At 53.5% G+C, this 25,495-nt stretch overlaps 2 protein-coding genes across 2 annotated transcripts; one reads left to right on the top strand and one right to left on the bottom strand.

The window, feature by feature from the left end:
• Positions 1 to 99: 99 nt before the first annotated feature.
• CNP (2',3'-cyclic nucleotide 3' phosphodiesterase) lies at positions 100 to 6,402 on the top strand. Its single transcript, XM_051794665.1, has 4 exons — positions 100 to 221; positions 2,301 to 2,970; positions 3,547 to 3,689; positions 4,226 to 6,402. Exons 1-4 carry the CDS (start codon positions 219 to 221, stop codon positions 4,676 to 4,678), a joined length of 1,269 nt encoding a protein of 422 aa, XP_051650625.1. The 5' UTR covers positions 100 to 218; the 3' UTR covers positions 4,679 to 6,402.
• Positions 6,403 to 10,893: 4,491 nt separating this feature from the next.
• Positions 10,894 to 25,470, bottom strand: DNAJC7 (DnaJ heat shock protein family (Hsp40) member C7). The gene is made up of 14 exons (XM_051794640.1): positions 25,330 to 25,470; positions 18,342 to 18,430; positions 17,967 to 18,091; positions 17,769 to 17,882; positions 17,373 to 17,447; positions 15,771 to 15,889; positions 15,284 to 15,437; positions 14,405 to 14,569; positions 13,306 to 13,397; positions 12,876 to 12,949; positions 12,389 to 12,535; positions 12,038 to 12,190; positions 11,474 to 11,536; positions 10,894 to 11,180 (listed from the first exon to the last, which is right to left on the bottom strand). The coding sequence occupies exons 1-14, from the start codon at positions 25,419 to 25,421 to the stop codon at positions 11,143 to 11,145; spliced, it is 1,500 nt and encodes a 499-aa protein (XP_051650600.1). The 5' UTR covers positions 25,422 to 25,470; the 3' UTR covers positions 10,894 to 11,142.
• Between the last annotated feature and the right edge of the window lie 25 nt (positions 25,471 to 25,495).

Here is a 25,495-nt window from a genome sequence, read left to right as displayed (position 1 = left end):
TCCCCGGGACCGGCTCCTCCGCGGCCGGACCTGCCGGGCGGGCGGGGCGGGGACTGAGCCCCGGGCGGGGACCGACCCCCGTGGGAGGGCTCGGCCCGGCCCCGCGGGGCGGGCGGGCCCCGGGGCTATGAAAGGGGCCGCGGCCGCGCCCCCCCCAGAGCCGCTTCCACGCCGCGCCGCTGTCCACCGGCGGCCGCCCCGGAGCCGCTGCCCTCACCATGGTAAGCGGGGCCACCGAGACAGGGACCGGGATCGGGGCCGCCGCTCCACCCGGGCAATGGTTCCGATTCCCGGCGGGAGGAAGAGCCCGCGGCGTCGCCGACACGTGGGCGCTGGGTGTGGGGGGACGCGGGGGCAGCCGGGCCCCGAGAACGGCCCCAGGGTGCCCGTGGCTCCGTTCTGGGGGTCCCGGCACACCCTGGGGGCCGCCGGGGCAGGGGCAGCCCAGGGCCCGGAGCGATCGCTCCTTCCACGCGAGCCCCTGTCCCGCGGGGAGCCGGAGACAAGCGGGAGCTTTGTGGGGGCGGCGGGGGGGGCCGGGCCGGGCTCAATGGGGGATTGTCCGGAGGGACCCCGCACCCCGCGCTCTGCGGGGCCTTTGTCCACCCGGCCCGGGCCGTGAAGGCGCCCGTTGTCCCCGAGCCGGCGGCGAACAATGGCCCGGGGGGGGCCGCGATTGTTCCTTTGTTCGCGGGGCTGAAAAGCGCCTCAGTCCCCTGAGCAGCTGCCGCGGCAGAACAGCGGCCCCGGCCCCCGCCCGCGGGACAGCGCGGTGCGGGGACAGCGCGGTGCGGGGACAGCGCGGTGCGGGGACAGCGCGGCACCGGCTCCGGCCCTGCGACCCCCGGGCGGGCGGGGCACCTGCGCTGCGAGCACGAACAGAGCTCCAGGTGACTCACCTGCTTCCTCCTCTGTGGGGACCCGGGAGCCCCGAGTCCACGGGGAAGGCAGTGGAGGTCCCTGGAGAGCCCGGGGGTCTCTGTGGAGCCTGGGGGTCCCCGCTGCCCTGTCAGGCCCATTTCTTTCCACACAAGCCCCAGAGCACTCGGGGTCCCCGTCCTGCAGCTGACCCCGGGGCAGGCAGTGCCCGTGGGAGCTGTGGGGTCCTGGTCCTGCTCCTGAGGTATTTGGAACCAAACCCACCTCCACGTTCTGGAATAAAGAGATGGGGAAATTCATCACCTGAAAAGTGCGGTTTTTTTAAACAACAGCATCAATCCGCAAAGAGGAAAAGCAGTTTTCTGCCTCAGGCAGAGCAGTTGTGTTTTATGAAAAACCTCTCGATTTTTGCATCAAAAGCAAAACTCAGTCCTTGGGCATCACTTCCATGGCCTTTGGCTCCAGCGCATCCTGGGCTGGGCTGGCCCTGAGGCAGCTGGGGAGCTGGAGAGTTCATGTATTGACCCAAAAAACAGTGACTGCCCCATTGATGCTATAGTGAACTCACACGGCTGGAGAAATCCCTCGTTTCCTTGCAGTGCTGTGTTTTCCCAGGCCCTGCTGGGAATTAATCTGGGATTCCAGTTATAGGAGCTGCTGGCAGGAGGGGAGGGAGAGCCCGCGCCAGCTCCCAGCAGTGTTTCCCGCTTGCTGCTGCCAAACAAAAGTGTTTCGTTTCCTTCGGCACTCGAGGTTTCACTTTCGAGTTCTGCCCTACCTGGCAGCTGCAGGGAGGGGTTGGGTTTTCCTGGAAGCAATCTAAGTTTCTCTTCCCAAGAGGAGCCCTAATTCCCTCCTCCTCGGCGCTCGGCTGCCGATCCCCAGTGCAGCTCAGAGAGAGACGGCATCATCCTCGTGGGCTGCTCTAGGAAACAGCCACTTCCCTGGGGACAGAGTGTGCAATTCAGGTGAAGGGACAAGAGTGTGGCAGCTCTGAGCACCTGCTGGGACTTTCTGTTCCCCTTGGGCTTCCCCAGGTCTTGCCGTGCCCTCGGCATCCGGCAGCCACCGGGGTTTGTTCAAGCGTTCAGACTAAATTTGTCACAGGAGGAGCTCTGCCCGCGCTGCTGCCACGTGATGGGTAAAACTTCCCCTTCCTGGTGGGGCAGGACCGCAGCTGCCGAGGCCAGGGAGGGGAGTGGGGCTGCACCTTCAGCCCTTGGGTGGGACAGGGCGCAGGTCCCTGCCGTGGGACCAGCCAGGGCAGCTGTGGGAGGGGGTGTCAGCCCAGCAGGGCACCCAAGTGAGGACGGGAGGGGGGAGGTGCTCCCTGCACCCCATCTCTCCCAATAAAGGTCCCAGTGGGGCCACGTGGTCTCCGGGGTTCCTGCCCTGCAAAGTGTCTTCTCCTTCCATTTCAGAACAGAGGCTTCTCCAAGAAGAGTCACACCTTCCTGCCTAAAATATTTAGAAAAATGTCTACTCAATCAGCGAAAGAGAGACCCGAGAGTTTGCAGTTCCCATTCCTGGACGACGAAGACACCATCTCCACACTCAAGGAATCCAAAACCTTTTTCATCCTCCGGGGCCTGCCTGGCAGCGGGAAGTCCACCCTGGCCCAGGCCATCCACGATCGGTACAAAGACGCCTGCAAGGTCATCTCTGTCGATCACTATAAAATCACACCGGTAATAAGAAGCTCCATTCCTGAAGAGTACTCCAAGGTGGATGAGGATCTAGTTGACTATTGCAAACGGGAGATCAGCGTCATCGTTTTGGATGACACTCACCACGAGCGGGAACGGCTGGAGCAGCTCTTTGACATTGCTGACAAGTACCGGTACAAAGTCATCTTCGCCGAGCCCAAAACCCCCTGGCGCTTGGATTGTCCCCAGCTGAAGGACAAGAATCAGTGGAAACTGTCTGCGGAAGAGCTGAAGAAGATGAAGCCAAGCTTGGAGAAGGAATTCCTCCCCATGTATTTTGGGTGGTTTTTGAGCAAAAGAAGTTCAGAGATCCTGAGAAAGGCTGGCCAGGCCTTCTTGGATGAGCTCGGGAGTCTCAAAGCCTTCAAAAAGGAGAGTAAATACTGTATGTATAGACATGGCCTTACCATGTTTTTACCTGTTGATGTTAACAAGTCTGATCAGCTCCTCAAGCCAATTTCTAGTTAAAGGTGTCAACAAGAAAAGCTTTTTAAAGCTACTAACCTGGTCCCCATCGCTGCCAAAGTTGCTTTTTAAGTAAAAATAAATTGAAGGGTTGTTCCCAAGAAGTTCTGGCCCCCCAGGGCACTGGGCTCAGGTGGCAGCAGTGGGACGTGGGGTCCTGGGTGTCCCCTGGTTCTGAAGGGTTGGGTGGGACAAAGGCAAAGAGTCAGAGAGAAATGGGAAAGGAAAGGCTGAACAATCCCCTCCCTTAAGGGACTCACATCATCAGGGTTAAGACAAGCCACGATGACATGCAGAGGCTTCTTTTCTCTGGCTCCATCTGTGGTGAGCCTGGGGATAGGGAGGGGCTCAGTTACCCATCCAGTGCTCCCCAGCAGCCAGAAAGATGAGGTGAAGGACAGGGTGGGAAAGGGACCTGAGATGGGACTTGGGCTCGTGGAGTGACACTGTGGGGGGATCACTTTGTGACAGTGATGTTCTTTACCTGTATTTGCAGTTGCTTCTGCTATCGATGATCCCAAAATAAAAATAGATCTCACCAGCTACTTCGTGAAGAGGCCACCTGGGGTCCTGCACTGCACCACGAAATACACCGAGTTCGGGAAAGCAGCTGGAGCCGAGGAATACGCGCAGCAGGAAGTGAGTGCTGGGGTCCCAACTCCTCTCCGCATCCCCAGTGTCCCTCCCTCCCCAGCAGGGAGTCCACGAGCCTTGGGGTGGGCTGGGGATGGGCTTTGCTCTGAGCCAGAGGCCAAAGGTAGAGACAGGAACTACGTCCACGTGGCCCGTGCAGGAGAAAACTCAGAATTGTGGAGATGGTGGCTGTTTCCTATTTCCAAACAAAATACTCCCACCCTCCCTCCAGCATCACCTCCGACGGTGTGAGCTGAATGATGATGAACTGAGGTATTTACGCTCCCAGACAGATTATTTCAGAGCAGATAAGCCCAAGTTAAATATCGGAATTTGTGAAGGATAAAGATGTACCCAGCTCCAAATCCACGGAGCTGGAGTGTCAGGCCCTGACCTTCTCCTTGCACTCGATATTTTAACTACATCACAGCAAGAGATGCTGTGAGCAGCCACCTTCCCCTGAGCCTGGGGACAGTGACAGCGCCGTGAATCCCCACCCACAGGCACTGACACTGTTCCACGTGCGTCTCCCTCTCCTCCAGGCCGTCAAGGCTTCCTACGGCAAAGGCTTCACCCTCTCCATCTCGGCGCTGTTCATCACCACAAAGACTGTCGGGGCTCGCATTGAGCTGAGCGAGCAGCAGCTGCTGCTCTGGCCCGGGGACGCCGACAAGATCCTGCCCACGGACAACCTCCCGCGGGGCAGCCGGGCCCACATCACCCTCGGCTGCGCCAACGGCGTCGAGGCCGTCCAGACCGGGCTCGACCTGCTGGAGTTCGTGAAGCTGGAAAAGGCGGGGAACAAAGGGGAGCAAGTGGGGGAGATTGGAGGAGGGAAACTGCTGTATTTTGATAACGGTATGTGGATGCTCAACCTCTCTAAAAAGATCGATGTGAGGGCGATATTCTCGGGATACTACGGGAAGGGAAAACTCGTGCCCACGCAGAGCACCAACAAACGGGGATCTGCCTTTAGCTCCTGCACCATCATCTAGGAGCACGGGCAGGGCAGCTCCTCGGTTTGTTTTTAAAAGGCAAGTAACTCCTGTAACCTTAAAGTGTAAAGAGAAATAATTGTACCTTTACTAAAGTCAACCCTCCTGCCCACCCCAGTGTGAAGCCTCTGGGGAGTTATCAGCCTCAGGACAAGGAAGAAAACAAGCAACTTCTGACTGAAACTGTCATGGATTTTAACGGGAGAGTTTTGGAGGGAACCAGCCAGGGTGTCCTGCTTGTTTTCTTCCTTGGAGGAAGATCAACTCTGGGCTTTTATCGCTTCCCTCTGAACCACAATCGTTCGATCTTTACCTGTCGGCACTGACCAAAGCCCGTTGGTCGCTGCTCTGAAGCCAAGGGAACTGCAGGATGTCCCTCCCCTCCCACACCCAGGGACTGACATCAGCTGCAGCCGATTACGGGGTCAGAACCAGCGCGTGGCTCACTCCTGTCAGGGGTGGTCCCTTACCAAGGGTTTGGCCCCTAAGGACAGACCTTGCTGAGGGCAGCAGGTCCCGGCAGCCCCAATCTCAGGCTGGTCCCGCAGCTGCCCAGCTCCAGCCCAGCTCCTCCTGGAGGAGGGCACAGTGCCAGGTGATGTCTTAAAGACACCGACCACAGACTTAGGGGGAAACAAGTGAAACACCAGGACAGGCAGCCAGTTCCGGCCACTTCCCCCTACCTGGGCTGGACCAAGCACTGTCCCATGTCCTTGTCCTGTAGGGAACAATCCTGCCTTGGCAGGGAGTGGAAGAGATGAACTAACATCTTTTCCATCTTATTTGATAGAAACTAAAATCATGTCTGAAGTACAGAACTGCACTTCATGCAAGATTTTACTCCCTTCCTCTAATGCACCTGAATGTTAAGAGTTAGGCTGGAGTAACCCCGTAGTGTAGGAAGCGGAGGCACCGTAACCGCATAACTCAAGTCTGCTCAAACCTAAACCCTGGCTGGAAGTTACTGACCCAGCACTTCTGTCATTAAATGTTTGACTGAAACCTGTGTTTGTGCTCCACCAGGCCCCGGTCCAGCAGGGCGGTGGCTCCTGGGCACTATTTAATATGAAGCTCCACTGATGGTCCCAGGTCAGGTCCCAGCTCGGCCTCCGGCTCTGGCTCAGGGCCTGGGGAGCTGCAGAGTGACATTAACCCACACTAACACTGTAAATACTGACCGTGTTTGAGGCGTGGGCTGGGCTGGGGCTGTCACTGGGCACAGCTCGCCCGAGCCCAACACTGCCGGGGTAAGGAGTGTTTCTCCTCCAAACGTTGAGGCCAAAAGCAGGGAGAGCTCTGGGGCTTGTCTGGAACCAAACACTCTGCTAGGAAAGCAAAATAGTTCCTGCTGTTCCAAAATGAAGAATGGTAATAAGTTCCCATTATAACATTAAAAAAAAGTGAGCTATAAACCCACCTAGATCACCTGTGACCCTCCCTGCCCTCCATGGAGAAATCCTTCCAGCTCCCACACCAGCGGCAGCCGAGTGCCCAATGCTCAGCCAGGGCCTCTCCTGACAGAACCTCAAGGGTTTGCTCCAACAAAGCTCAAAAACGCCCTTTGGCAGCACCTGCCCAGGGGCCAACTGAGCCCACACCCCCAGCATCCAGATCACTCCAGCACTGGAATGCACGGCTGGAACATCTCCTTCATCTGCCTGTTCAAGAACAACAGTGACACTGTCGTCGTTTGAGTTTTTATTAGTTTGTACATCATATACAGTTTATAATAAAGTAAAACCGATTGCATATGGGTCTGCTCAGGCTGATTCCCCATACAAACACAGCATCAGGAGTTCTGCTAAGGAAGTAAACAACAAATATTCACATTTTTACCATTCACATCCTAGAAAGGTCCAAGAGGGACAGGACAGTCAGTACCGACACGGAGCCTGGCTGGGAGAGGATGAGGAGTTTGGCAAAGCGATGGGACAGCGATTGCTCCATGCAATTCCCCTTTCCTCCCAGGGAAAGGTTGAGCTATGTACACTGAGGTAAACATTCCGAATTCCAATTCAGATAAATACGGCAGCGCAGGGACAAGCTCCTCTCCAAGTGGCTTCGCATCGGCGCCTGGATTTGTCCTGACTGTTCTGTAACGTCGTGACCACCACGACTCACATGCACTGAGGGGCTTGGGGTGCTCTGCACGCAGCCCCTCTGACTCTACCTCACACCACACTCTGTCCACACGAGCCATTAAGGACAGCAGGGATGGGGATGGGGCAGTGGGACAGGCTGGGATGGCAGCCAGGCTCTCCACAGATCCTGTCCTCCCAGGCCATCCTCCATGCTCCAGCTCAGGCGCAGTGTCCCAGCTCCCCACTCCCAGCAACAGACCAGAGCTGTCCCTCTGAGCTCAGGTCTGGGCAAGGGAAAACGCCCAACGCTGCTCTGAGAAGGGATAACCCCATCCCTGACAGCAGCAGGGGGAGAGCCGGGCCTGGCAGGAAGGCCAAAGAGTTACATGCCAGCTCCTACAGTCACACAGGGCCTGGGGCACAGGGACACCCAGGAATGGCCCCTCCAGCTGCTGCCACCTGTCCCTGTCACAGCCCTGCCACAGCTGCCTGGGGACCGGCACCGCTCCAGGGATGGGGTGGGTGCAGCACAGGGGCGTCCTGTTCCCTAGGGACAAGGCACGAATTTAAACAGGATGAAAACCATCCACTGGAGATAAGGGAAGATGCGGAGTTATTACTGAAACTGAGGAAGTCATTTGGAAGTGGCAAAGCAGCGCGTGGCCCGACCCTGTTTGGTGGCTGCGGAACTGGGACCGGCGCAGCTGGACAGGGACTGGCACCAGAGCTGGACCAGCCCCTGTGCCAGAAACACCATGACAGCACAGCAGCTTCCACTCTGTATCCCAGCAGATACAGAGTGGGACCCACTATTCCGTGGATAATGGATAATACTGTTGTCCCGGAACATTTTTTTCTTCCTCCTGTTTTCCAACTTGCATTCCTGTATTTACAGCAGCTGTCAGCACTGGGGATCCTGCTCACTGAACACTCCTGGAGTGTTCAAACAACAAATCTGGTACCTTCTGTGTAGCCAAAGCAACAAGGAGCCAGTCAAAGGGGGTGACCAGAACCCCCTGAATGGTCTTCACAGCTTTCCAACCCAAACTACTCCATGATTCCATGAGCATGATCAGGCAAAACCACATCCAAGGGAAAGTCTAACAGCCAAACAATTCCTATCTCCCTGCAAACACTGCAGTCCCACAGCAGAGCCCACACAGGCCAGCTCTGCCCACAGCCACACTCCCCACACACTTTTCCTGTAGTTGACAACTTTCCTGGAGAAGCTGACAACTCCTTCTTGAGCTGTTCAGAACAAATACTCCCAGCATGACTGGTGGAAGATCCCCCAACACACCAGCCTCGTCTGCCCTCAGCCATGGCAGCTCTGCTCTTTCCAGGTCTTTCCCATTTGGCAGGAGCTCTCACTGCACCAGCCATTCCCCCCTGGGGGACCCTGGGCAGGAGCTGCCAGGCCAGAGCTGGCCAGGAGTGACACCAAGGAGCAGGAAGTGTCTGACCACACCTGATCATGTCCATCCCACCACGCCTGTGCCTCAGGGGCAGCACATGAAGCACCTGCCTCCTGCACCTCCATCAGCTCCTTGTCCTTCTAGAAACAGCTCAGGGACAACATCCCTTGAAGACTACAATCACAGTGTCTGTGGCAAATCCCTACATCCAGTGGCTCCCGTGGAGCCAGAGGACATGCAGGGGGGCTGTGAGCAGCTGGAGCAGTGGCACTCCTGTTTCCTATGGCTACACACAACCACAACCCACAGACAATAACCTCCGTGTGTGGAGGCAACGCTCCAAGCAACACTCATCTGAGCACATTTTTTGGAAAGAAGTAGTCCCATGCCCCCAGGCTGTGCTGGGACGCGGTGGAGGTCACAGTGCCACCTGTGCTGCTGCTGCCCTGAGGTGCTGGATGCCACCAAAACCTGCTCAGCCCCGCTCTGTGCAGAGAGGAACAGGGACAGAGCTCAGGGCATCCTAGTGGAGGGTGCCCCTGCCTATGGCAGGGGGTTGGACTCGATGGCCTTTAAAGGTCCCTTCCAGCCCAAACTGTTCCGTGGTTCTGTGCCTTCACTTTGACTCACATAATAACGCTCCGTAGAAAGTCTTGGCACTCACCATATGAATATTTAACTACATTAAATCATGCATTCATGTACAGGTTATAAATAGCTGCTGTATACGTTTTCTCTCCCAGAAGCAGAGCCATCCCACTCCTGTGCTCAAAGGAATGGGCTCACTCACAGCTTGGAGAGAAGGAAGGGAGGAAGGAAGCAGATTGCACTTCCCTGGGGCAGGGGGAAATGAGAACAAACCCACTGACAGACACAGGACACGGCTGTGCTCAGCAATGGGAGACTGAGAACAGCCCAGACTGTACAGTGACAACAACACACAGAGAACGAGACATCATGGATCTGGAACACCACTAGAGAAGCCCTGTAAACTGATTTACAGTGCCAGGAGAGCTGGGGGAGGATCGATGTGCATAGACCAGGGTTTCGGTTCCCCAGGGATTCACCGTTTTGGAGCCTGAAAGGTGCCAGGACCCAACTGCTCTTGGTGCACCTGGGTGGGTTCAATCCCTCACACTGGTGTGAAGGACCTTGGAATAAACATGGTAGAGTTGGGTTTTGAAAGTATTACTCAGCACTGACTCACTTGGAAAGCTGAGTTTCAAGTGAGTTGTAAAATACTCTATTCTGCAGTGCTAAAATTTAAGCCCTTAAATTTTCCCTCTACGAAAGCAGATTGTCAAGAATCCTGACCAAAGACCACAGCAGGACCACAACAGCACTGTCTCTGCTGGAACCACTGGGACCTTGCAGCCCCATGCTGGTCCCTGTCCCGCTGGAAGGACACGCACAGCCCTCGGGAGGGAGGAAGACAAAGACATGGCATTCAGAGCCATCACCTCGTGCAATGAACTCACTGCAGTGTTTGTTCCTGCAGAAGGAAGGTAAGTCAGGTGTTACACAGAGTCAGTGTCAGGTTCTCTCTCCGCACAGCCCGGCCTGTGAGCACCAACACCCCTTCTCTGAGCAAACTCTGGCCTCCAATGGCCCTGCACTGCCAGGTCAGCCCAGGACCCAGCCATGGCCCCACTGCCCCTCACTGAGCACCAGCCCAGGATCCCCAGCCACGGCCCTGCTGCCTCTTGCCCCCCTCACACCCCATGCTGAGCATGAACCCTCCACAGACAGGACTGAACTCAGAGCACCCGGGCAAAAAGGTTCTCCACTCTCTAGAGAACAGGGGAGAATTCCAGGAGCAGAGCCCTCTCCCAGGTAAGATCCTGCTGCAACACCACCTTTTAAGTGAAAACCAAATCCATCTGGACATGGCTCTGGGCCAGAAGCTCATCCATCCCTCCAGCTCCCATCCTGACACCGCACAAGAGAAGTGAGTAGAGACTGTCAGTTCAGAGCTGGGCTTTGCATTTCCTTGCTGCTTTGGATGAGTAAATCACTGCCAGGAGAAAACCACTTGGCCAGGTTAACCAACCAGCCCAGCTGCTGCACACCAGGAGCTCAGCACTGCACATCTCAAACCACCCACAATCCCTGCCTGAACTTCACTTGGCAATGAAAGACTCACCCACATCATGGATCAGTAACAGGAAATCACACATCAAGCTCAACAAAATCAAGTTCAGCACAAATATGAAATATTCAAGTGGATTAATTAAAAAAAGTACAGTGAAGGAATTCAGCCCAGAGCAAATTCAATATTCCCTTAAACAGGACAATCCTGGGAACACAAAGCCCTTAATTCCAGCTGCATCACAGGGAATTCTCACATAAGCTGCTCTTTAAACTCAAAGCAGCATTTCTCTGATACAGAATTGTAAGCTCACACATTATCACTAAAGTTAATGCCCGAGTGGACCTTGGGAGAACCATGGGAAAAAAAAGAAATAAAAAGAGCCAAAAATCCAGCTGGCAGGTGAAACAGGATTGTATAAAACTGGATTGAGTGTTGGCAATATTTCCAAAAAATTAGGATAACTTACAAGTTACTCGAAACCCTGGACATGCTGCTTCAGAGCCAACCAAAATAAACCAGGAGATTCCTTCACCCTCTCACACATGGAGATTCCGGGAAAATGCCGGGAAATCCTCTGTGCTGAGGGGCAGGAGCAGCTGAAAGCATGGGCCAGCATGGAGGGACCAAAAGATTCAAAGCTTTATTTTTATTTTTTTTTTTTTAATAAAGTTAACAGTAAAACAAAATTCACAAGCCTTCCCCTCCCGAGCTGGTTTCCTCTTCACGCACACAACACACAAACAGAGGCTCCAACCCAGAAATGAAACTGCTCTAAGGACAACGAGACGTGATGGAGGAGGAGTCTGGGGCTGTCCGTACTCGAGGTTAAAAGAAGCAGATCAGGTATGTGTGGTTTTATTTGTGTTTGTTTGCTTCTTAGCCAAACTGGAAAAAGAAATTTCCAGGACCAGAAGCTGAAAAAGAAAATGGGAGATATCAGGACTTTCCAAACTCAAAGACAAAACAGTTCAGTGCAATCCGAAGCAGCACATGGATGGCCACACCCACACACACCTCCACAACAGGGAACGCCCGGCCCTTGTGGCTTTTGAACCCAAAACAACCAGAACCAGCCACCAGCCGAGGCTGTACAGGCAGAACTTTCCATGCTCTCCTCAAGCAGCACATCCACTGGGAGCCCCAGCTGCCCTGTCAGGGATTCCATGTACTTACGACTCCAAGGCTGGCAGGAGCACACCTCACCTACCTTCGAAGCTGAAGCCTCCTGGCCCGCCGAAGAAGGCCTTGAAGATGTTATTTGCATCAAAGTCTACAGGGAAGAGAAGGAATTCATGAGCTGCAGGGAAGCAGCCAGTTACACTCCCACAGTTCAGGAGCTGTCAGTTCACTGAGAGGGTTTCAAAGGGGGTGAGCAGGGACACAGGGCTGGCTCCGAGCCCTGGCACAGCAGCAGCAAACAGGTAAAAGCAGCTGTCACAGGGAGAACCTGTCAGGAGGCAGCCTAAGGGTTTGGATAAGCAGCATTCAGGGATCCACAGTTACACTACTTTACATGTCCTGTGATAGATTTCTGCCTAATGGCAGCTACTGCCCACCAACTCAGCCAAAGACAACACCCACCAGTGTCCCAGCCATTTCCCAACTGGAAACACTCAGTGCAGCTCTGCCATCCCAATGCTTTCAGCAACCAAACTGAATCAATTCATGGAATTATTCCCAATGGGAGGCTTGCTTTAGGGCCTAAGGCAGACTCTTAAGGGTCTGATCTTGTTAAAGGCTGCCATGCCAGAGCATCATAAGGAACACTGACCTCCCATATTCAATCCATCCTCTTCCAGATCCTGCCCGCTGTCGTAGCGGGCCTTCTTCTTGGGATCTGACAGGATTGTAAAGGCTTCACCAACCTCCTTAAATTTCTTCTCCTCTTCTTTCTGTACTTCTGCACTTGCCCCACTGTGTCGATCTGTGGATACACAAACAAGCAGGAAGAAGCTATTAATTTCTAGTGCAAATGGAAAACAAAACATTCCCAAACTCCCATCCCAGCACATGCTCTAAATCTGTGGAGTCAGAGCTGCCATTTGTCCAGAAATTCCCACTCCCATATGCATTCCTGCCTCAGTGATGGCTGTACAGGGCACATAGGGACTGCTGTGGGTACCTGGATGGTGCATTAGTGCTCGTTTCCTGTAAGCCTTCTTGATCTCATCTTCAGAGGCATTTTTGTCCACCCCCAGGATTTTGTAGTAGTCTTTCCGTTTGCTCTTTTTCAGTTCCACCTGTGCATTCTTTAGGAGCTGTTTGTGTTCTGGAAAGGAGCACAAGGCCAGAGGAGAGGGGTTACTTTGTCCTACCCACTTCAGGCCACTCAAAAAGCAAGGGGACAGTTAAAATGAGAACCAAAACCAGACATTCTGAACTCAGTGCACTGTCTCAGCCACAAGCTCAATTATCATCTCAGCATTCAATGCTGGGAGAGAAACCAGACCTGAGACAGGCATTTCCAGTGCTTCCAAGGGCTTCTCCATATTGTTCTGCTGGGGTAAAAGGCTGCAAATCAGAGCATATTGTGGGGAAAAAAGCAACAACAAAAAAAATTGGCAGGTAAGGGAAAAGTGTGAACACACACAGAGTGCCCATGTGCTCACCTTTTGTTTTCTCTGTCTGATAAACCTTCTCATAGTCTCTTACAGCATCTTCATATTGTTCTGTGTCCATGTAACTGTGGAAAGAAACACTGGTGGTCAAGGTGTCCTTCATAGGAACATCAAAGAGGGCTCAGTACAGCTGTCTGGGGGGATGTTGATTAAGAAAGAGAAATGCCCTGGACTGCAGTAGAGTCATCAGAGGGGCCCACACAGGGCCACTGCCAGGGAGCCCAGATACCTGCTACTTGTGGGAGCTTCCCTCATCTCCTCAGCAGTGTAGGGAAAGGAATAAACTGAGGACCCCTCAGTGCAGAACCTTCTGCACTCCTATTCAGGTAAACTCCAGATTTGTGACCCCGTCCCTCAGAGCTGCCAGGAGGACACTCCTGCCCACACACCTGCTCGGGTGCCCGTGCCAAGGTGCACTCACCACTGTGCCCTCCTCAGGTATGCCTTGATGTACGTGTCGTCCAGTTTCACCGCGTTCGTGCAGTCGTCGATTGCTTCTTCAAGTTTCCTAAGCTACAACGGCAGACAGAAGTGAGCAAATCCCAAACACAGAAAAAATTCTGCATCATGCTTTCAGGCAAAGGAAAGGTGTGAAGAATCTGGGAAAAATCTCACTGGTTCCTAGGTCTAGGAATTTTTTTTCAATTCCCCCCAAACACTGAGCTTTTGCTCCCTTGGAAAAAATGAGAAGCTTGGCCAGTGACATGGCAGAGCTTCGTGGTGCTTCTGTGTAAGAAATGCACTCAAAACCAAGGGTTTTCCTGAAAACAATCCCGATTCTGTATCCAAGCTAATTCCCAGACAGCAAGATAAACAATTCTTTTTCTAAAAAAGATTTCTTTTAAATATTTTTAAGGTTGTTTTCAGACACAAACAGCCATGTAAAACATCCATTATGTTGTCTCCAGCTCATCCCACTTCCCAGGTTTCGGGAACAGCCTGTGTTCTCTTGACCGAGTGCTGATGTCTGGGGAGCAGCAACAGAGGGACAGCTGAGGAGGAAACATGCCCAGAAGATATGTTTCTGGATGGGAACTGGGAGCACTGACACATGACTGACTGCTTCTCTGGATAGTGCAGGACTAAAATTCAATAGCAAAGCTGGAAGAAGTATCCAGGGGCTTTAAAGTAGGTCTTTTTTTAAGATTAAAAAGCAAACCAAGACATGACTTACAAGAAGAATTAAGAAAATAAAGCTGTTCATTTGCAGGAAGGAAAAACAGGGACAGGGATGCCTTTTGCTGACTAAGATAAAGCTACAGCACGTCCCTCCTCTCCCTCCCACTCTGTGCAGCGCAAGTATTTGAGTTTTGTTTCTGCAGGAGTCAACTGCTGGCTGATGGGAACTGACCCAAGTGTTGTGCAAGCACAAATCCCTGACACACTGCCCATGGCCCCAGAGAGATGCAGCTGCCCAGCAGCCAGAGGAGCCTGTGCTTCCCAGAACAACTGATTTGTGGTTTATCACTGACATGATGAGGGATATGACAACAGACACCTGCCAGGTGACCGTCCCTTACCTTTGAATTAACCGTCCCCCTGTTACAGTAGAGTTTGGCATTTGTTTTGATATTATTTGGGTCTATTCCTAGTGCCTCTGTGTACAGTTCATATGCTAGTTTGTAGTTGCCTTTCTTGAATGCTTTATTCCCGTCTTCCTTCTTCGCTTTAAGTGCTTTGGCATTCTGAAAGGAAACACACCTGAGTCAGGACACAAGGTCAGGGTTCAAGGGGACCAAGCACCTTGTTCTGCTGGACAAGGGCCCTCAAACATAACAGTTCTAATTTGGTTTCAGACACTACTGCAGGACACAAGCCACAGTTTTGCTCCAGCAGCTGAAACAAGCTGGAAGCACTTTAACTTTCCCCCAAGAGAAGCACTAAGGAAGAGCCAGTGCCAGTTCCAGGCATTCTCCACAGCAAAAAGGTTGCCTAATTTTTAAGATGAGAACATGACAGCGCAGTAAATTTAAGGATTAAAATAAGACTGAGAGCTCACTTTTTGAGGGCTTATACATGTGAACACATTAGAAAAGTCAGTTAAAGAACTACACCAGGAAAGGAGCAACATGAAGGAACAGTGTTAAATGCAAGTCAGGCTGTGGGCGGATATTGGATACGAAAGTCAGGAGTTCCTTTAAAAATGATGTATCTGGGAACAAAGAAGAGTGAAGGGGAAGCAGCTTCAAAGTATCACAATCTCCTGAGAAACAGCTTCTGGCAACTTGGGTTTATGGGGTTGTCTTTGGGAAGGGCTGGACACACCGCCTGCTCCTGGAGGTCTGGGAATGATAATGCTGAGAGAGGGAGAAGGGATTGATCCAGTCGAATCAAGTCAGGCGTTTGCTTTAAAAAACCCCAAATCCTGGTAATTTTGCAGTCCCTTCTCCACCACTTACCCGGCAGGCAAGACAGGCCTTCTCGTGGTCCGGGGCCATCCTGAGGGCCTGCACGAAGAACTGCACGGCCTTCTCGATGCAGTCCTCGTAGTACAGGCACAGCCCGCGCACGTACAGCGCGTCGGCGTTCGTCGAGTCCATCCGCAGGATATCACTGCAGCAACAGCAAGGAAGGAAATGTTCCCCGTTCCCGCCTCCTTCTGACCTCCACAAGCACCTTCCTCTGCTCAGCTATCCGGTTATTTTATCAAGTCCATGGTACAGATGAGCCAAAAGGACGTGAACCTGCTCGAGCAGGACGGCTGGCTGGGAGCAGGGTCTGGATGCAGCTTCCCGGGAAGATTAACAGGGATAAACTCACACATTCCTCCTCCTCCTCCTCCTCACAGTGTGCATTAAGGACTATTTCTTTTTTATATTCCCTCATTTACCCCGGGTGTGGAGCACAGGCAGCAGCCAGGACACCCCCTAGCCCTCGGACACTCACCTGGCCACAGACTGAGCCTCGGGGTACCGGCCCAGCAGCGCCAAACACTCGGCCTTGAGGATTTTGAACCGGTGACATGCGGGAGCAAACTCCAGAGCACGATCCATGCAAAACACAACCTGGGGTGGGAAAAGCCACAGGCGTGAGCACAGCAAAGACCAACGGCCTAGTCTGAACAGCTACACCACGTCTGGGATTTGTGTTTGACCAAGAAGGTGAGTGTGGCTGCTGGAGACACATTCACCGGAAAATTTTCCTCGTGTGCAGGTTTTTTTGTCTTTTAAAGGGCTTTGTGTGCCAAGATCTGAGGCATCTGCTGTGTTACTGTGACAGAGCACTACACAAGACTCAAGGGACACCTGTAGGAGGTCCACCCCTTTAACTCTTCTAAACTGTAAGCCCTAAAGAAAGAGCCAAAGAGGACAATCCTGCCCCTGTTTCCTGCAGTATAAAGACACTTGGAAGAGACAGCAATTCAATAGATTGAGACAGTCTGGACTAGAGAAAACACAAAAAAGTACAGTATAGGAGCTGATCTTCCACTGGCCTGCCAGTCATGGGCAGGGTGAGCTAATGGGTCTTTTCCATCCCTGCTCTCGGCGGGGACATCTGCACGAGAACGGGGCATTGTTCCCCAAGGTTCATCTGCTCCCCAGCCCGTGACATCACGGGCCCTGCTGTGGGAAGCACTGTGCTCCAGAGCCAAAGGCTCCTGGGAGAGGCAGGAGCAGGAGCAGCTCTCCAGAAACAAAGATCACGTTTCATGTGAGCCTCCCCAGTGGAGTGGGACCAGGGAAGTGAGGGACAGACACAGGACGTCCAGTACAGGCATGGCAATTCCTACACATGAAATTCAGATTGACTACACATCCCATTTGCTCCTCAGAAACAAGGGGTACAATGATGGGATTTACCCTTCCAAAATCTTGAGCTTAGCCTAAGAGTCAGTGACCTGAACAGCAAGCTCAGTGTGCCAGACAATCTCCTTTCTGGGCCAAATCTGAGCCTTACATGCATCCACTGCACAGAAACAGTTGCATGAGAAGTGTTTGGTGCCTTTCAGATTTCATGCTGTCATTTCTTGTTCTATCAGGTTAGTACCAGCTGCATCCTCTTACAGCCCTTGGGAAGAAAGATTTGGAAGCAGTAAGATGAGTGCCCCATGCAGATCTGCATTGCTCCCTGTGTGACCCTCACTGGCACATGGCCTGCCTCTGGGTTTTTGTTGGTTTGTTGTTTTTTTTTTAAAGAGCTGAGAAAGAAGAATCCTGGATATGCATTTTAGGAGCAAAGCATGATTAAATGCTGCTGCTGACAAAATCTGTCACAAACAGCTCATTCGTGGCTCCACTCATCTTGCAAAGCAAATGGTGACAGAGGACACTCAGCCTGAGCCAGTCACCTCCTCACTTGTCATTCAGTCGGTGCTCAGGGAGCACAAGCTCTGCCCCTTTCACAGCTGACACAGTTCACCAGCCAGCCTTGCTTCAACAGATGTGGCACAGCACCTCCCAGACACCCGACAGGGAAATCAGCCACACACCTTGCTGCACAGGCCAGGTCAGTTCTTATATAAGACCACAGCAAACAAGTTCATCTCACCTTCCTGAAATCCCGTTTCTCAAAATCCACCTCGGCTATTTTTTCATACTCAAGCACGGTCGTGGCGTTCTTCAGCTGAAAGACAGAACACACAAGTGCTGCAGGACAGTCTCTGCTCTGAAATGCCACCAAGTCAATCCCTGAAGTGTCAGAGCCAAATCTACTGCAGACCATGGACTGATAATGCAGATGACATGAATACTTTTGCTGGCATTAAAATCAGTTTGAAATTAATTGACCAAACTGGTAGCCCAGGAAAATGTACCCCGTGAAAGGGACAAAACAGTGGCAGCTGACTTACACCACTCTCCATTTTTCCTCTGGAGAGCTGGGGGAAAGACCAGCTTAGCCTCCTCAGCATCTCCTGGGGCCAGTTAAATCTGAAGACCCTCTTACCTCCTGCTGTGCCTGGGTATTCTTATGATCCAGTTCTAAAACTCGTTGAAAGCAGCGACTGGCAGCCATGGCATTCCCTAGGGAAAGGTGGCACTTCCCTTCCCGCAGATGGCCCTGGGAACAGATAAAAGGGAGTTGCAAGAGCTGCAACAGGTGCAGACAAGGTACTGAACGAAGAGCCCCAAGTTCTCCACGTACCCGCACAAAGCTGTCGTCCAACCTGACCGACTGCTGAGCATCCTCCAGTGCTTCTCGGAACCTCCCCAGCATCATGAGCGTGGCAGCTCTGTTCCCATAATAACTGGCATTATTGGGACAGGTATCTGGGGACGATGCAAGACTCACTGTCAGTGTAATGCAGCAGCTACACAGCTTGTGGCACTCATTAAGAACATTGGCCCTGACTGGCATTATCGATCGGGCAACATTTCCCAAGGTAATCAAAGCAGGCAAGAAGTTTCCATCCAGCATGTACTGTCAGAAACCCTGCTGGTGTGTTTGAAATCAGCAATCAGCTCTGATTTCTAGATGTGGTATTCAGCAAAGATTGATATGGCCATCAGCTCTTCTCACCTATGGCTTTCGTGTAGTAGTTGTACGCTTCGTTGTAATCTTTCTTGGCATAGTACGCGTTTCCTTGCTCCTTGAATGCTTCTGCTTCTCTGAAAGGAAGCAAAACACCACATTTTCAGAGGGATTGAGCACTGGATTCTGACCATGCTGACCATTTGATCCCCAAGCAACCTCAGTATAACTCTTCAATGGTCCAAACGCTTGTAGCTGGTTGCTGTGAGATCTCAGCACACACTGCTCAGGGGAAAGCAGCACACCTTGTGTCCTGCTGGCTCTCAGATACTCCAGCCCTTTAGCCGGGTCATGAACAGGGATAACGGATATTTCCTGGCCAAATATTACAGGGATGCAACAGCAGCCTAAAACCACCCTTGAGTCTCCTCAGAGAGTCCAGCAGAACTCTTTGGTATGGGGTTTATCCAATAGCCCCCTCCAACAGGCAGAGCACAAGAGACAGCACTGCCTCTCTCAGAAGTCCCATGTACTTAGGAACAAAGGCCAAGAAGAACAGTTTCCACATTCAAAAGACAGCTAAATCAAAAAAGAAATATGGGTGCAAGCCTCCAGCAGAAGCTTGGCACTGCCTTGGCAACAGGTCCAGAAATAGTCCTCACACTCAAGAACAAGCGTTTGCAGAGACAGTTTGGGACATTTAAAAACACACAACATATGGTTTAAAGCAGCTTCCCTTAAACTCCTGAAAGCAAAGCTTTCCCTGAGGGAAATGAAACCCTTCTCTCTCTCTTCCCTCATCTCCCTTCACCCTTCCAGACAGGCAGTCCGAGAGGGAGTGCACACCACGGTGCTGGAGCTGGGAACACGAGCAATGCTCTGCAGGCCAACCAGGGAGAGAACAATGGGAATTGTGTTGGAACAAGTTCCCATGTTTTCAGCCTCGCTCAGGCTGCCATTGGCCGTTCCCACACAACCATCTCATGCAGGGGTTGTTTTCAGTGAGCCATCGCAGATTTCCCAGCTGGCAGAACAATGGACACAGGGAAGTGTGCTCTTCACTTTCAGTTTTAACTTTTGCTCCAGGCTACATCCTGGCCTGGCCATGTCATGGCCCTGTAGGAGTCACACTCTGGGAGAGCCCAGAGCCACACGCTGTGCTCAGCTGAAATGGGATGGTAACAACTGCGGCAGAGAGAAAGGGCAGCGCCCGCACCCACTGCCTCGGGCTCCCCAGGCAGCTCCTCCTGCTGCTGCTCCAGCAACAGATTAACTCACCCGTGGGAGACAGGACACTGCCATCCCTCCATTGCCTCAGCCCTCCCAGCATCACACCTGAGGCAGATGCTGCAGCCTGGCTCCTCCTCAGGAGCCAGCACCCAGCACAGCCCCAGCACAGCACAGCACCCTCCTGGCTGCACCATCTACCACAAGGATTGCCTGCAGGATGGATCCATATCACAGGCTTTGTCTGATTAAAATGCTTCCAAACACAACCACCTCCTTTGAATATTACAGATCAAACATCCAAATACAGTGGAAAAACTACTCAGCAATTCTGCACTTCTGGAACCTGGGCATTAAGAAGTTTCACCGCTCTCTTGTTTCTGTAATGGTAAATGGAAAAGAAAATCACAGATCCTATGAAAGTTCCTTCCCTCAGAAGGTGTCTGTTACACAATTTAAAGTGTGAACAGTCTTAATGGCAGAACTCACCTGAGCCACCACTGCAGCCTGGCACAGCAGGCCCCAAGTCACAAGTCTTTTAGCAATTTTACTTGTCATGTCATGAGGAATCACTGCCTTATAGACACAGCTGGGTGCCAGAGCACCCCATCTGCAACAAACTGCTGGGAAGAGCTGGGAAAATGGGAGAAAGAACACATATCCATGCAAAACCAACTTTCACAAAGCTCTGGTACTCTGAGATGCCAGAGAAACACCCCCACACAAGGATTACCGTTTTCTCCTCTTTTTTATTGGCCCATTTTCCTTTTAAGCATTTTAACACAGATCGATGTATCAGCAAGTCACAGTGCCTGGTGTGACACTGGCAGAAAGGAGAGCACAGCTATCTGCTGCTCACACGGCCCAAGTTTAGTGATGAAAATTGTGAAAGAAGCAGCAAATCACCCCAAGAGCACGAAGGGAAAGGAGTTGCTGGAGCTGCCAGGCTGGGCTCGAGCTCCCAGCCCCAGGACAGAAGCAGCTCTGCCCCGTTGTGCCCCGCTGACATAGGAGCACACAGAGCACACAGCCCTTGTTTACCACGGCTCCGGCTCCAACAAGGAGAACTGCAGCCCCTGATCTCACTGGGGATTGTTTCACCCCAAACAGATGCTGTGGCCTGAATGAGCTCATTCTGCCTCCCGCGCCGCTGGGCCCTGCGCTCCCCACTTGCTACTTTTGACACTGAGGAAGAATCGTGCTTTGCTAAAAATACACCCCTGGCTCAATGGGTGGCTTTGTGACAGGGTCGGTGTCTTCGCGGGGCCGCTCCACGCTGGACGCAGACACGGGCAAGAACTGCTCCAAGGGGCTGGGGAAGAAGCTTGTCTTTCATGGCTCACGTGCACCACGGGCACAGGAGGGCCTGGTGGGAGTGATTCTCCCTGCGAGCAAGGCAACTCTTTTATTCTCTTTTATAATAATTTCGGTTGGAAAATACGTCCAAGATCATCAAGTCCCACCTGTGACTGATCACCACCTTGTCAACTAGACCAGTGCACTGAGTGCCACGACCAGTTGGACACCTCCTGGGACAGGGACTCTCCCACTCCCAGGGCAGCCCCTTCCAATGCCTGACCACCCTTCCTGTGACAGAATTCTTCCTGATGTCCAACCCGGATCTCGCCTGGCACACCAAGCTTGTGTGATCCAAGCTTGTGTGATCCAAGCTTGAGACACACCAAGACAAACAGCAGCTGTGTGTGCCGACGCTCCCTCGCATGCCCAGGCCCCAGGATGGAGCTCACTGCCTGGCTGGTGGGGATGATCAAAAAAAACTCTGAGGCATCAGTGAGGAAGCAGCACAAGGCTCCTTCTCCTCCCCATGCCCTGCTGAAAGCTCAGCCCCTGCTCCTTCCCAGCACAGCAGCGCTCAGAGAATCTGTCCTGCGCACAGTGACAGAATCCCACGCTTGCCTAACAACTCCTGCCTCCTCCTCAGAGCTTCCACACACTGCCCCCACTCGAGTGCCGATCGTGGCTTCCACCCCCCCACTCCAGCTCCCAGCGAGATTCCCGCAGACCCACCACGCAGGCATCTCATTTTCTGTCAGGGGAACCTCTGGGGATGTGTAACCCCACAGCTCTCGGTCCAGGTGTGCTGGCACAGCCCCTGGGCAGGGACGTGCCAAGGCAATACCACCACTGACAGAAATCCAGCACCTAAGCAGGTGGCAGAGTCGCTCTCTCACAGCTCTCCTGACCCTCACTCCCACTCCACCGCCTGCCTCTGTTATGAAACAGTGACAAAATCCTGAAATAGCCAGGATTTAAGGAAGGGTCCAAAATCCTGTCCTGGCCAAGCAATCTTTCCTTTGAGGCTCTGACAAAAGGAACACACCTGCCTTTTCTGAGCAATTCTTGCAGAGACTTTTTCTTTAATAGGATATGGTATGTTTATCCAGCATTTCTGGGGTGAAATCCCACCCAGATTCTCAGCTGTCAGATGTTACTCAGCTGCTGGAATAAAATAAGTTTGGTGATCTCAATTCAGTTTACAGCAGGCAGATGTCTAGAGTTTAAAATTAGCCATCGTGTTTGCCACTGGACATACAATACTCTCCCCTCCCTTCTTCCAGGACTTGGAAGAGAAGCTAAACACTCTGTGTGCCAGAGAGATACACAGGGAGACTCTTAGAGAGAGACTCTTCCTCAGGTGAGGTTTGACACTGAGTGAGGATTTAGAGAGATAAAAGAATATATATTTACAACTTCCTCACGAGGGGAGTGGAGGCGCAGCACCAATCTCCTCTCTTGGTGACCAGTGACAGGACCCGAGGGAATGGCTGGAGCTGGGTCAGGGGCAGGTTAGACCGGATATTAGGAAAAGGTTCTTCCCCCAGAGGGTGGTGGGGCACTGAACAGGCTCCCCAGGGCAGCAGTCACACACACTGCCCTGTAACACACGTGATCCCCGGCTGGGCAGCGCTGACCCGCCGAGGCAGAGCAGAGCCCGTTTCCTGGCACATCAGCTCCCCCAGTGCGCCAGGTTGGCTCTGTGCAGCAGCACAGGCACCACCACAGAGACTCACAGCAGCCCCGAGCCCGGGAAACCCGAGTCTGGACATGCAAGTACCTGCACGGATGGGCTGAGGAATCACCCACGGGAACGTGCCGGTGAAGGTCAGAACTGAACCCGAGCCCACAAGGTGCACAAACCCTGAACGTTCCCTGTACCCGAGGGCAAACTCAGAGAAGACCAAAAGAGCAACAAGAACCAAAATGCACCACAAGAAATCCAAGAACTGACCCAAACTTCCCCTGCAGCCATGAGGGAGAACGGCAGCTGAGCCCCAACTTTAATTGTGCCGTTATGTAATTCCCGGAGCTCGGAATTAACCTAATTCCCAGCAATGGCTCCATCACTCCTGGCAGGCCCACAGCATAACTTTTGTGAGATGACAACCCATGGAAAGGTCTAGAATCAGCCAGAGATTGCTTCTTTGAAGGAAGCAATTTCTTTTGAATGAAGGAAGCTAGCCAGCTGTAAGAATACCATGGGAAAACAACTGCACTTACATCATGATTCGCCCTAGAAAAGCAAAGAAAAAGGCTGGAACTGTAGGTACAGATCACTTTTTCCTCATGGATAAAGCAACTGCCTAAGTCAGACATTCAAATACTCTGTAGATGCACAGGGGACCAAACAAGATCATCATAAGATCATCATTCCACACGAGTAAAATGGGCTGAATTTATCACCTGGGAAACTCAAGTGCCCATTTGTAGGCAGAACAGGAGTAGTGGAGCCTTTTCCAGGCTATCCCAGAATGACGTGGTGCCCCTCAGCCCACTCCCCTCCCTCCTGCCAGTGCTGCCCTGAGAGCTGGTGAGAAATGACATGTGTTCCAGAGAAGCCTCACCAGGATTCACCTCACTTCATGGGAACTGCACTGGAAAAGCCTCTTGCTGCTCACCAACACCTGCTGAACCGACCAGTGACCCCCAGTCAGGCCTTGCCTGGAGCCTCCAGGACTCCGTGGGGGCTGTTCCGCGCTCGTCGCTTCGCTGCGGGAACGATTCCCCACGGAGGCACCAACGCTCCCCAGGTCTGCACTGAGGGCACTACAACCTCACCACGGGATTTTCCCAACCATGTGAGGTATTTCTTTTCAAGAGGCTCCTGCATCCTCCAGAGCTGGAGAAGGAGGAGAAAGATCCAGCCTGGAGCCAGAACCCAGAGCTGCCAGGAAGATGACAAGGAAATTCTCCCTGGCAAAGCTCCAGGGACCCAAGCTCGCAGAGCAGCTGGAAGCAGGGAAAAACTGTTCCCATGGGTGAGAAACCTTTAAAATTAATGAAGAAACAAGTGAGCTTTTGGGGGTGGCCCAGCCCTGCTCATCAGCTGCTCTGCACTGATGCACTAATGGATAAAATTAACACAATTACATCAACCCCTTCCGCCAGGACCCCAACAATCCATGAGGCAGCAGCAAGACAATAATTATCCTGTGACCACACTCCATTCCTGTGCCCTGGACACCCTGGGAGCCCCCTGGCACGTCTGCAGCTGCTGCAGGACTTTAGTTACAACCACCCTGAAATGAAGATCTCATTATCCCAAAAACATGAAAAGGAAACATTGTGAAGGCAACTTGGAATACTCTGTAACTCCTGTCTGCTGGACCTAAGGAGGTGCATGGCATGGTATAGCCAGGAAGGGAAGGAAGGAAGAGTGCTAGAGGTCGCTGCCAGCAGACACCTGTGCCTTCAGCCAGGCTTTTACCTCTGGGAATTTTTACCATTTCAAACACTACATTTCCCTCGCCCAGGGGCAGGAATGCCTACGCAGGGCTGTCCCGGTGCTCTATGAGCCTCAGCCAGGTGCCTCTTCAGCAGCTCCTCCTTTCCTGCTCAGCAGGACCTCCCCAGGGAGCTGCTCCTCAGGCCTCAATTGCACAGAACCCCTCAGGCCACACATGGGAGTCTGAAACCACTGTTCCTCAGAGGCCACTTTTGGTTTTGTTTCCTCTTTTTCATTCCATTGGATAATTATCAGGAGCCATTCCCTCCCCTCCCACAGGAACTCCCTGGGAGATGAGCCCAGCGTCCACCGCTGTGTAACCAGTGGAGTTTCCTGGACATGGATCTTCTCACCTCCTGCCCTCAGCGCTCCAACTTGCTCACTCCTGGGAGGTAAACCTGCAGGAAGGGTCAGGCTCCCACCGCCCCAGCCTCGGGGACACGGTGCACCGGAGAACTGCAGGGACACGGTGCAGGAGCTCGCAGGAGCTCCCGGGGATGGAGCATTCCCGGGGGAGGGCCCTGCCCAGGGCGTTTCTCCCGTTATCCACAGCAAGGCAGGCCGGGGCAAAACCCACCACGGGCAGGTTTCAAACGGACCAGGGACCGGGGGACTGGGGTGATGAAGCAGCAAAGGGCGTCAAATGTAGGAGTTTGAAGCCCCCCCTTCGGCAGCTGTTCAATCCTCCTCCTCCTCTGCGAGGGGAGGCCGCGCTCCGCCGGCACCGGTGTGCGGGCTCGGGGCAGAGGGTGTGAGCTGTCCTGCCGGGACACACGGGCCAGGCGGATGCTCGAATGCCGGTGCACACGGAGGCCGCGGGAGCTCACCGGCAACACACGGGCACCGCGTCCCAGCTCCAGCGGCTCCCGGGCCCCGCCGCGTGCGGCCCACGGTTGTCACGACGGTACCGGAGCCCCGGGGAGCGCTCCCATCCCGGCCGAGCACCTGCGGCCGCCCCCCGCCGCGGCCCCCGGGCCCTGCGGCGCTTCCAGCCGCAGCCCGCCCGCCGGAAGCGTCACCGGCCGCCCGCTCCCCGCCCGGCCGGCTCCGGGGCCGCCGCTGTACCTGCGCGTCTCCTCGTCGCTGTCGGCCTCGCCGGGCCCGTCGGGCGCCGCCATGACCACATCGCACTCGGGCTCGGCCGCCGCCGCCGCCATCTTACCGCGCGGGGCTGGGCGGGGCCAGCGCCGGAACGGGCGGGGCTACGCCGGGGGCGGGGCGGAGGTGGCCC

The sequence above is a fragment of the Manacus candei genome, unplaced genomic scaffold, assembly GCF_025592945.1.
Source record: "Manacus candei isolate 608988 ecotype Guabito, Panama unplaced genomic scaffold, ASM2559294v1 h1tg000040l, whole genome shotgun sequence".
NCBI lineage: Eukaryota > Metazoa > Chordata > Aves > Passeriformes > Pipridae > Manacus > Manacus candei.
The sequence above is the reverse complement of the archived record's forward strand: the minus strand, read 5'-3'. Positions and strand labels throughout refer to the sequence as shown.

Bases quoted from the DNA above. Each gene is read 5' to 3' on its own strand.
- CNP (XM_051794665.1), top strand. The intron at 2,971-3,546 runs GTATGTATAGAC...CTGTATTTGCAG, and splicing joins CAAAAAGGAGAGTAAATACT to TTGCTTCTGCTATCGATGAT. The intron at 3,690-4,225 runs GTGAGTGCTGGG...CCTCTCCTCCAG, and splicing joins AGGAATACGCGCAGCAGGAA to GCCGTCAAGGCTTCCTACGG.
- DNAJC7 (XM_051794640.1), bottom strand. From the start codon at position 25,421: ATGGCGGCGGCGGCGGCCGAGCCCGAGTGCGATGTGGTCATGGCGGCG. The intron at 15,438-15,770 runs GTGAGTGTCCGA...CTGTTGCTGCAG, and splicing joins GAGGCTCAGTCTGTGGCCAG to TGATATCCTGCGGATGGACT. The intron at 12,950-13,305 runs GTGAGTGCACCT...TTCTTTCCACAG, and splicing joins TACCTGAGGAGGGCACAGTG to TTACATGGACACAGAACAAT.